Source organism: Schistocerca cancellata, chromosome 8, assembly GCF_023864275.1.
Source record: "Schistocerca cancellata isolate TAMUIC-IGC-003103 chromosome 8, iqSchCanc2.1, whole genome shotgun sequence".
Classification (NCBI taxonomy): Eukaryota; Metazoa; Arthropoda; class Insecta; order Orthoptera; family Acrididae; genus Schistocerca; species Schistocerca cancellata.
Genome location: NC_064633.1, coordinates 328,798,728 through 328,810,819, shown reverse-complemented (window position 1 = coordinate 328,810,819; position 12,092 = coordinate 328,798,728). Strand labels below are relative to the sequence as shown.

The 12,092-nt window shown below is 44.9% G+C and overlaps 2 protein-coding genes across 4 annotated transcripts in view; one reads left to right on the top strand and one right to left on the bottom strand.

Moving 5' to 3' along the window:
• The window catches only part of LOC126094841 (uncharacterized), a 255,530-nt gene extending 251,685 nt beyond the window's left edge, over nt 1-3,845 (bottom strand). For 2 of the 3 annotated variants that reach the window (XM_049909441.1, XM_049909440.1), the window contains exon 1: nt 3,760-3,838. The gene's annotated coding sequence lies outside the window, so the exon portion shown is untranslated. Of the gene's footprint in view, nt 1-3,694 lie in introns of all 3 variants that reach the window. The other variant, XM_049909439.1, reaches the window with a different exon arrangement.
• Nucleotides 3,573-12,092, top strand: part of LOC126095545 (uncharacterized) — a 471,749-nt gene continuing 463,229 nt past the window's right edge. The window contains exons 1-2 of the mRNA XM_049910324.1: nt 3,573-3,621; nt 3,700-4,073. Coding sequence (XP_049766281.1) covers nt 3,573-3,621; nt 3,700-4,073 — 423 coding nt within the window. The remainder of the gene's footprint in view (nt 3,622-3,699; nt 4,074-12,092) is intronic.

Here is a 12,092-nt window from a genome sequence, read left to right as displayed (position 1 = left end):
TCCGAAGCGGGTGTGTAAGCACCGACTTGCATGCAACGGGCTACTATGGCCTTATAACGAAAATCTTTGGTCATCCTTTACGAGTGATTTTGAAAAGTAGTGACAAACTGCCCGAAAAAATTGTAAGCAGAAAAAATATGACGTACAGAGCGAAATATTAAACAATGAACACATAACTGGAAAGAGCAGGGTTCGAAACACTCCCTAGCCGTTAGTCGTTACGTTACCTGTAGTTTTTCTAAATCTTTTAACATTTATACCTGATTAGTTCCTTCCTTGTCCATCCTTGCAATCCGACTGTACTGTATTAGTCGTCGACGGGCTCTTAAAACTCAATGTTTCTGCCTTCTACTGCTTCCGAGCTAGGCGCTTCACTGGCTGGAATGCTGGACCCGGGTAGCCATCCTAAAGTAGGTTTTCCATGTTTTCCGGTATTCATTTCAGGCCATTTCTGTAGATAATTCAGTAATCAAACTTCGAATACTTCCCTCTTATATTCTCCAGCTGCGCAAGCGTCCAATCTCTATCTCAGCATTGACGGGACGTCAGAGTTGTTTTCTGGCATTGCGCTACCTTTAACCTAACCCACATGATGATGAAAATATAGAGCTTCGAAGACAATAGAACTTCAGAACGGAAGTCAGTCATCACAGATATTTGAATATTTCAAGAAATTATTCGTTAAATCTGCGACAGCAGAATTTAGGATAACAGATTAATCTGTAGCTTAGAGGTCCAAGTTTGTTCCATATTTATTTAACACACCTTTCGTTAGAACTAAGTATAGCTGCAAGACAAATTCAGAAAAGCTGTTTTACCTAACAGACAAAGCTCTGATGAAAATTGTGGTGTATGTAGGTGTTCTAAGAGGAATAGTCAAAATTCAGGCATTGGAGGTGTAGTAAACATGGGCTCTAAAATACATAACTTAATGGCTGTGAGCACTGCATCTTCGATACTGTGAATCAAATCTGTTCTACAGCAAGCAACTTGGTTTCCATATTCTTTGAGGGTGTAGTATGGACCAAAAAAAGAAAAAAAGTATCCAGTAAATACTGGGCTCCAAAGAGATGCCTTAAGAGCTATGAGGGCTTGTTCGTCTTCGCTACTCAGAAAACACAAGTCGTCTTCTGAACAAGTGACAGTCCATGTCTATAGGACGACTATTATCTCCTCCAGAAATATGGAGAGCAAACAGCATGGAGTAGGAGAGATTTGTTTCAGAGCATCGAAAATGAAGTAGTGGTCATAGTTCTTTAAGAACGCGTTCTAAAGCCCATTGTTATTAAACTTCTCTGCTTCGAATAGTCGTCTCTGTGTTATACCTGAGTAATGACCTGTCCTCTTGGGACATCATGTATATCGTACAACTACTGCCAAAAGTTTCCAGAGGGTTGGGGAGACAGCATTAATAATTTTTACCCTATGCACCTTCCACCACACAACGTTCGGTGGCTTATTTTTTGTTTACTTTAGATCTGCAGTCCATATTACTAAATGGCTAATCCGCTTCATCGTACCTAACGCCAGTTGCAGGTTGCCTATCTAAGGTTTCCAGAGGCAACAGAAAATTCATTTTTCAATATTTCATATAATTACGCACCGAATTTTAAAAATTTTAATTGCGCACTGAGACTTGTAATCCCATGTTAAAGGTTTAACGCAGTAAAACAAGTTTTACGGTTATCGACTGTGATATGTCTTTAGGTAACGTAACTCAAGGCGCGCTAATTACCCAATATATATTCACCCAGTATTTGAGAATGAGAGCACTTAGGGACTTTCAACAAACTTTACACGTAATTTCCAACCTCTCAGAAACTTTTTATCGCTGACTCCCTCTACAAAATAATGAAAGGAGTAAAGTATGTGCCTCATTTCATTTTCGCTACTTATGCAGTAAACCTTCAGTATCAGGCAGAGGTTATAATTTATTAGAGCTATCTCTTCTCGCGACACATTTTCAGACAGTATCCACATGTATCACTAAATGATCCTGCAAAATTATATCATTGAACGACATATGATTCAGGAGGTACGGCGTCATAAACATTGAAAAGTGCGGAAAACTAACTTTTGCTTAGAATGGAGTGCAAATTACTCAGACGGTACCCATCCGTTGTTCGATAATGAGAGCACATACCGGCTTCCAACAAACTTGAAACATAATTTCAAACCTTTTCTAAACCTCTTCTAGCTTACATGTTTAACTTCAAATACTTAACGCATTATTTCATTTGTAAAGTAATGGAACATTTGAAGCTGTTTTGTACATGGGAGTTCAATTCTTTACAGAATCAGGGGGTGGGGTTTAGTGGTATTTCAGAAACGACATCACAGTCCGTCTGGACAGTCACTTCAGTCATGTATTTCACGATCATGATTTTCGTGTGTGTACTGTACCCAAGCCGCATGCCCTCGGGAAAAATTACGGCCATAGTTTCCCCTTGCTTTCAGCCGTTCGCAGTACCAGCACAGCAAGGCCGTTTTGGTTAGTGTTAAAAGGCCAGATCAGTCAATCATCCAGACTGTTGCCCCTGCAACTACTGAAAAGGCTGCTGCCCATCTTCACGAACCACGCGTTTGTCTGGCCTCTTCAACAGATACCCCTCCGTTGTGGTTGCACCTACGGTACGGCTATCTGTATCGCTGAGGTACGCATGGAGAGCTGCATCAAACCAGTCTCAGGACTGAAGACTACAACAACAACTATTTCCAAGTGTTAACTGGATATGAAGCGTTTCGATACATATCCTTTAGTATTAAGAAGTCGTCGTGTGGAAGCATTTTCATAAGATTTGCTCAATCTGTAACCCCTAAGAAAAACCGAAGTCGCCCGCCTCGGTAGCTGCAAGGGCAGCACGACATATTGCTAACCGAATGGGCCCGAGTTCGATAACAGGCCAGATCAGAGACTTTTCTCCGTTCGGCGACTGTCTGTCTCTTGTTCTTACATGTGTACCGTCATTACTGACACCAAAGTCGCCTCAAACACACTGTCGTAACGTCTTTCTTTCCACTGCGGAGATGGCTGCATTCGCACGAACCAAAGTTACTAAAAATAAAAAATAAAAAAAACAAAAAAATAATAAAGTGACAAATAACAGTTAAAGGGGCGCAGCATTTACACTGATTCGATAGGATTTATTGTATCAAGTGTTATTTTTAAACAGATGACGAGAACTACTTGTTCTTAAGCAGTTGAAGTGAAATGTGCGAATATGGCTGGTACGAAGAATATGTACTTGCCGAAGCACTTCTTCCAGAGTTATCACTTGAAAATGGCACACACGTCGAAATTACGCTTGTGAGATAAATAAAGGCAATGATAGTCAAGGCGGAATATGTAGTATGGTACTTACGGTGTAAGATGTAGATGAAAAACATAAGACAGGTGTTAGACTAATTCATAATGCACACAACTATACATAGAAGTGCAGTTGTCAGCACTGTGCTGTGAAACAATATCAACGTGGTCGACACAGAATGGTGTGCAACAGTATCTCTGGAGACGTATATACGACGCCGGTGGATTAGGCACAACAAAGCCCTCGGGGAGGTCGCTCTGAGATATGCTCGCCGCTATCACAGTGCGACGCGGCGCAGTTACAGCAGCTGAGCGTGTGCTTGGAGCGCTGCCGGCTGTATTTGCAGAACTTTTCGTGGGCGCGTGCCAGCCCGACCGGCTGCTCACCTGAGCCGAGTCGCAGTTTCCGCGTCGTTCGGTGCGGCGTCCCTGCCGGCTGCTGCTGCTGCTGCGTGTTGCTCTCGCGCGCCGCCGTCGGTCGCCGTCGTGCTCAGCTGGCGAACTTTTCGCGCGGACGTCCGCACTGGCTCTGCGCCGCTCAGCGCCCCTCCACTCCCCAGCTGCTGACGTATCGACCGCGACGCGCGCCGGCGCGCAGTCGCCGCACTGTGCTGCACAGCTGCCGCCTTACGACATCCGACCCGCGAGGCGCTCGAGGAAAGGCGGAAACAAGGTCGCGGCTTACCTTTCCGGCGACTTCATTAGAGGCAAAGCACAAACTACTGGAGCCATCCGGACAGTAACCTCCGTTAAAGGAAACCCGAAGGTTGGTTTGAACACACAATGCTTTGAAACTTCCTGGTAGATTAAAACGGTGTGCCGATTCGAACAACCCTACCACAACAAAGGTCAAAATTAATTACGATTGTAGTCTTGCTCACGTTGCTAAATATTGTATTTTCGGGCAACAACAAAGTTATGTGGCAGGGAGCACAGTTAATAGAGTCATTTCTTGAAATAATGGATAAACTAGGCACTCATCTTTTCGTGTTTCCCACGCTGGTCTCGTTGCGAACTCATGGCTCAATTGTCGAAAATGTAGATAGTGATGATTCCAAGCTCGGATGCAAAGAGGCTTAGGTGTTATTCTGCGATATTCAAAAGTTTTATAGATGTGTTTCATAAACCATTCTTGAAGATTAAACTTTTGCAAGTTAGGACAATGGTGATGTAAAAAAGTAATCAGCACTCCGAATTTTAAGTTACACTACTTTTTTATTACTTTTGTTGCAATATCACGTAACTCGTTCCGAAACATCACTTCACAATATAAAACATGCTTGAAAATATCTTCCTCACTGTTAAAGTTCACATTTCATAAACAAACTACAATTTGTGTCTTTTTAACATGGCGACCAAAGCTTTACTCTCTAATAACCGCTTATGCGCCCAAAAATCAGAGTTACAAGTACGCCAATGATCACAGTGACAAAAGAAATAATACACATAACAATAATATCATTGCAATGTATACATATCGATGTATCGAAGTGCCTCTACATTAATGACATCAAATCTGAATGTTGTCACAGAAATATGTTAACTATTTTACAGAAACACAGTAGAATATTGCTGTTATCGAGAGGTTGAGGTGAGGTGCCGTTACGTTATTTAAGGAAACAGGAAGTGTTCAGCCACATGTGAAACGTCAACCACGACCTGCAACAAATTATGATGCCCAAGTAGGTGTTTTAGCTGCTGTCGCGGCTAATCCGCACATCAGTAACAGACAAATTGCGCTGGAATCGGTATTTAGCGACGAAACGTCATTCGCCAACAGCGGTAACTTAAACCGGCATAATATGCACTATTGGGCAACTGAAAATCCACGATGGCTGCAAGTGGAACATCAGCGACCTTGGCGAGTTAATGTATGGAGCGGCATTATGGGAGGAAGGATAACTGGACCACATTTTATCGGTGGCAATCTAAATGGTGCAACGTATGCTGATTTCCTACGTAATGTTCTACCGATGTTACTACAAGATCTTTTACTGCATGACAGAATGGCGATGAACTTCCAACATGATGGATGCCCGGCACATAGCTCGCGTGCGGTTGAAGCGGTATTGAATAGCATATTTCATGACAGGTGGATTGGTCGCCGAAGCACCATGCCATGGCCCGCACGTTCGCCGGATCTGACGTCTCCGGATTTCTTTCTGTGGGGAAAGTTGAATGTTTGCTATCGTGATCCACCGACAACGCCTGACAACATGTCAGCGCATTGTCAATGCATGTGCGAACATTACGGAAGGCAATCTACTCGCTGTTGAGAGGAATACCGTTACACGTATTGCCAAATGCATTGAGGGTGACGTACATCATTTTAAGCATTTATTGCATTAATGTGGTATTTACAGGTAACACGCTGTAACAGCATGCGTTCTCAGAAATGATAAGTTCATAAAGGTACATGTATCACATTGTAACAACCGAAATAAATTGTTCAAACGTACCTACGTTCTGTATTTTAATTTAAAAAACCTACGTGTTACCAACTGTTCGTCTAAAATTGTAAGCTATATGTTTGTGACTATTACAGCGCCATCTATCACAAAGCGAAAAAAGTGGTCCAACTAAAACATTCATATTTCTTTACGTACTACAATAACATATAATAAAAAATGGGGGTTCCTATTTAAAAAAACGCAGTCGATATCCGTTTGACCTATGGCAGCGTCTAACGGGCCAACCATAGCGCACTGTGGTTTCCCCCTTAAAGCTAGACGAGTTTCGTTCATTGTAGTTTTTTCGTTTGACGCTTATTTCGTGAGATATTTGGCCCGGTCACGATCAATGGACCACCCTGTATATTAATACCCTCGGCTGCTGACAGGCGTTGATATATATCAACAGGTGTCAGCAGCCGAAGGTATTAATACATAATTCTAATTACACGTTTCTCCACCTCTAGCCCTTATGCGAGCAGTACTTCAGCTAGGCATTGATTGATAGTTAGATGTCCTCTCCAATTGGCGCGTTAGATCGTCAAAATCCCGATCTGGCTGGAGCGCCCTGCCAATGATGCTCCAAGCGTTCTCAGTTGGAGAGAAATCAGGCGACCTTGCTGGCCAAGGTAGGATTTGGCCAGCGTGAACACAGGCAGTAGAAACTCTTGTCGTGCGCGGTCGGGCATTGTCAAAAATGGTTCAAATGGCTCTAAGCACTATCGGACCTAAGGGAGTCACACACATCCATACCCGAGGCAGGATTCGAACCTGCGACCGTAGCAGCAGCGCGGTTCCGGACTGAAGCTCTTAGAAGCACTCGGCCACAGCATTGTCTTGCTGAAATGTAAGTCCAGTACGGCTTGCCATGCTGAGCAAGAAAAGAGGCGTAGAATATTGTCGACGTACCGCTGTGCTGTAAGACTGCCGCAGATGACAACCAAAGGGGTCCTGCTATGAAAATAAATGGCGCCACGGATCATTTCTCCAGGGTATCGGGCCGTATGGCGTGCGGCAATCAGGTTGGTATCGGAACGCTGTGAGGGGCTTCTCCAGACAGGTCTCAGACCTCGAATCCCATTGATTGGAGTAGAATTGTCATCAGTGATGAGTGTCGGTGACCAGCGAAGACGTGTCTGGAAATGCCCAGGATAATTCTTTCCTTTTTTTTTATCTTATAGTGTACCAGGTCCTGGAGCGGGGATCATAATGCCGATAAGAATTTTTACTAGAAGCGTTCATATCTTTACACCAGGGAACGGCGGTCTATAACGGAACACTTAGGCTAAAATTGGTATAAATCTCTTACGGTTGTTTTGAAATAGGTTATAACTGCATATAATTTTTATTTGGACATTTGTTTTGTTTTAAATGGCTAGAAGAAGATCCCCAACCAAAACGACACCTCTACAGTTATTATATCTGCTTGACTACTCTGTATTTCACAATTACGTGCCTGGCAGAAGGTTCATCGAACCGCCTTCAAGCTATTTCTCTACTGTTCCACTCTCGAACACCCTGTGGGAAAAACTAACACTCAAATCTTTCAGTACGAGCTCTGATTTCTCTCATTTTATTGAGATAATCGTTTCTCCCTATGTGGGTGGGGGTCCGCGTAATCTTTTTGCATTTGGAGGAGAAAGCAGGTGATTCAAATTTCGAGGAAAGATCTCTCAGCTACGAAAGACACGTTTGTTTTAATGATTGCCACTCCAATTCGCGCATCTTATCCGTGGTACTCTCTCCCCTATTTCGCGATAATACAAAACGAGCTGCCCTTCTTTGAACTTTTTTGATGTACTCCGTCTATCCTATCTGCTAAAGATCCTATTTCTCAAAGAAATACTGTAGCAGAGGACGGACAAGCTGTGTGCAGGCAGCTCTTTAGTAGACCTGTCGCATTTTCTAAGTGTTCTGCCAATAAAGAGCAGTCTTTGGTTAGCCTTCCCTCAAAATTATCTTTGTGATAGTTCCAATTTAAATTTGTTCGCAACTGTAATTCCTTGGTATTTAGTTGAACTGAGAACCTATAAATTTATGTGTTTCACAATGTAACCGAAAATTAACGGATTTCTTTTCATACTCATGTAAATGACCTTACATTTTCTTTATTCAGGGACGATTGCCACTTTTCGCACCATACAGATATCCTGTCTAAATCATTTTGCAATAGGTTTGGACTTTCTGATGACTTTACTAGACGTTAAATGACAGCGTCATCTTCATATAATCTGAGAGGCTGCTCAAATTGTCTCCTCAACGGTTTACATAGATTAGGAACAGTAGAGGGCCCGTAACACTTTCTTGGCGAACGCTAGATATCACAGGAAATTACTAAACCAGTCACACAACTGAGAAGATACCCATGGGCGTGAAATTTGTTTACAAATCGCTTGTCAGGAACGGTATTGAAAGCCTTTAGGAAATCTAGAAATATGGTATTGGAGATCCCCTGTCGAAAGCAGTCATTACTTCCCGTGAATAAAGAGTTAAATGTGTTTCACAAGAATGATATTTTCTGTATCCTCGCTGACTGTTCGTCAATTCATCGATTTGTTCGAGGTAATTCATAATGTTCGAACACAGTATTCGTCCCAAAACCCCACAGCGGACCGACGTCAGTGATATAGATCTACAACTCCGCGTGTTAATCGTGTGTAGTTTCTTAAGTATTAGTATCTCTAGGTACGGATCTTTCGTCGAGTGAGGGGTTGCATATGATTGCTGAATATGGAGCTATTGTATCGGCATACTCTGGAAGGAACCTATGGGATGCAATCTAGACCGGAGGTCTTGCGTTCACTAACTCGACTGACATTAAAACTGGGCCCGAATTGAATGAGCAGAATTTCATTACTGCCACGCATTCTACATTAGGCAACTTGTATAATAATATTAGTATGGTAAAATTACATCTTACCTCTAACATAATCTGATGCTGAAAATTACGTCGTTCACCAGCTTCGACGCAAAAAAATAAATAAAATTCACTAGTGACACAAACTCAACAGCTTCATCCCTCAAATTCTAGCGAATGGTGGAGTAATATTTGCACTTCAGTGCAAGCACAGCGTGCGTCCGCTGTTTTGTGGCAAAACCAAGAGACACCAGAAAAATGCCCCATACTGCCCACCGGTCCAAACTAGTCTCTGTTCTCCTGTATCAGTTTCCAAATTTCGTAGCTAACTTAAAACTAACGAGGAGAATACGGTGAGTGTCATAACCAGATTTCCCCGAATCTTCGCTTAGTCAAAGCTTTTTAGGTACTTTATGTGTCTTTTAGCGAGTAAATACTTCAACAGAAGCTGTGCTATAGTGAATAGCGTGCGGCTTCTCACTTCTGCCCCTATGGGAACGAAGTTTATCGCGACAGCACTTACATATAAAACATTCTCGGTATTCTTGCCACGTCAGTTCTGAATAAAATCTCGAGCTTTCGACGATTACCTCCGTCGTCATCGTCAGGAGCTGACTGTCTTCACTGATACGCTATGCAAATGCACGGAGAATCGTACTCCGGTATGTTGTAGGGTGAGCGGATCACGCCTTTCCTACTTCTGCCTGGGTGAGTTTGAAGTAGTCCTCTCGTCGGAATCTTCTTCACGGTTGCGTTTCTTCTTTTTACTGCATCTGGCTCGTGTTGCTGTGTGCCTTCACTCCAGCAACAGGTCTGGCCACCTTGTGATCGGGCGCCAGTGCACTTGGTTTCCCAAGTTGCGTATCAGCTCGTTCTCCGACATCCGGGCGGCCGCGTAAAAACGATGCGCCGCCTGCCGGAATCGGTGCTTGAGCAGCGGGACTCCCGCTACTCTGTGGAGGTCTCCGGTGCTGAAGTCTCGTGGCAGGTGAAGCGCTAACCTAGGCGCCTTGTTCTGGACCGTCTGCAGCCTGGAGATGGACGAGTCGGGCGCGTTGCCCCACACCACAGCAGGGTACTCTAACACAGGCCTGATGAGTGTCAGGTACAGAGTTATGCCACAGTGTGGGGGCAGGGTCGTCGCTGGGTTCAGCAAGGGGTATAACAAGCGCAATCTGCCAAGCGCTTTACCCCTTACTTCCCTGACGTGCGCCTTCCACATCAGGCGCCGGTCCAGAGTGACGCCTAGGTAGCGTCCGGTGTTCGACCATGGGATGGGGCCTCCCATGATGCTGAGTGGCTGGAGGTCGGCAGGAATCTTCTTTCTGGTGAAGATCACCGCCTGAATTTTGGCTGCGTTAAACTTGAGCCGCCATTTGGTGGCCCAAGCCCCGAGGACGTCGCAAGCCGATTGCAGACGGTGACGCATCAGCCTGGCGTTGATGCTTCTGCCGTAGAGCGCCGTAGGGCGCACTGTTTTCACTGTTTTTTTTTCTTTTTCTTTATTGATTTTCAATTCCCCCCGAAGGGGGCGGGCTGGCAGCAGCTTAGTTCGCTGCTCTACAGCCTACAGAATTTTTTTAAAAACGGAAGAAGAAAAGAAACAAGAAAAACAGGCGATAAAACGGTGACTTAAAGTGTAAAATGGCGGAAAAATGCGGAAAAGTTAAAACAGAAAGGAAAGGGGTTGGCAATGTTAATAAAACACACAGGAATCAGACAAGTAACATAGTAGACACACAATTAAAAAAAAACATGGAGACAGTCTGGTTTCTGTTCGCAAGACATAAAAAAATCACACCCAGCGACAGTATGATGGCCATTCGCAACACTTCCCAAAAGACACACAACACAGAACACTCACTGTAAAACACTCACTGTAAAACACTGCACGAAAATGGCGGCACAAAGAGGACACTCTCGAGCCAAGGGTAGATGGGGGGGGGGGGGAGACCTGCAGGAGGGGGAAAAACAAGGAGGGAGGAGAGGAAAAAACGAAAAAGGGGGGGGGACCAAGGAGGGAGAGGACTCATAAGGGGGGAGAGGGGCAGGGCAGACGCGAGAGGGAATGAGAAAAGGCAGAGGAGGGAAATTCAAAAGGACTTCGGGGAGAGAAGGGGGCAGAGAGAGGGGAGCTGGGGAAAAAAGAGGATGGAAGGGGGGGGGAGAGGGAGCCTGGGAAAAGGACAGAGGAAAGGAGGGGGAGTGAGGATCAGAGTTGATAGGAGGGATAAATGGAGGGAGAGAGGGCATCATCTGGGAGGGGGAGTTGATGGAAGGGAGAGGAGATGAACGGTGTGGAGATGGAGGGTAGGGGGTACATAACAGTGAAGATGTGGCAGGGGGCGGGGATGGGAGAGGAGAGGAGCAACCAGGGGGTGAGGGGGATCAAGGCAGTGGGAGGTGTAGAGGATGCGGATATGTTCGAGGAATAGGAGCAGATGGGGGAAAGGAATGAGGTCATAGAGGATCCGTGTGGGGGACGGGAGGCGTATACGAAAGGCAAGGCGCTCAAGGATCTGGAGGGACTTACAGAATTTGGGGGGGGGGGGGGCAGATATCCAGGCGGGACTGGCATAACAGAGGATGGGACGGATTAAGGATTTGTAGGTGTGGAGGATGGTAGAGGGGTGCAACCCCCATGTCCGGCCAGAGAGGAGTCTGTGTCTTCACTGCTGCTGTAGTGGCCTCTATATAGCCCGAAGACGGCTTCTGATTGGTCGGCTTATGATTGGTCGGCGATTACGTACTGCTGTCACAGATGGTGTCACTGTGTGCGCCGGTGGCGCCACCGCTTCCGTTTGAACGTAAACATTGGAAGGAGCGTCTCTGCTGCTTCTCTGCATCAAGCGCTCGTTTCCATGCACAAAAGTTCCTGTGGAGGACACTTTGAAAATGCTGGCGGATCTTTTTCCTCCTGAAACTATAAAGTTGTTCCGGCACATGATGACGACCACCTACTTCTTGTATGGTAACAAATTTTATGAAATGACAGACGTTACAGCGATGGGTTCTCCGTTGTCTCCATTACTGGTTAACTTTTTTATGGAGAATTTTAAAGAACGTGCATTAAATTCGGCTCCCCTCCGTCCATCCTTATTTTGTCGTTACGTTGACGATACATTTCTGATCTGGCCACACGGCGCAGAAGCTCTCGAACAATTCATGGAACACATGAAAAGCATACATTCGAACATCCAATTCACTGTCGAGATGGAGAAAGAAGGTAGACTGCCTTTCTTAGACGTTTTAGTACAACGACAGGCGGACGGGCGTCTTGGGCACTCTGTATACCGTAAGCCGACGCATACCGATTTATACCTGAATGCACAGAGTTTCATCATCCTGCTCAGAAGAGAGCCGTTTTGAACACGTTGGTATACAGAGCCAAAACTGTTTCTGAAGAGGACCACTTAAGGTCCGAGATTAACCATCTGAAGAATGTGTTCCGAAAGAATGGCTATGGTGCACATGATAT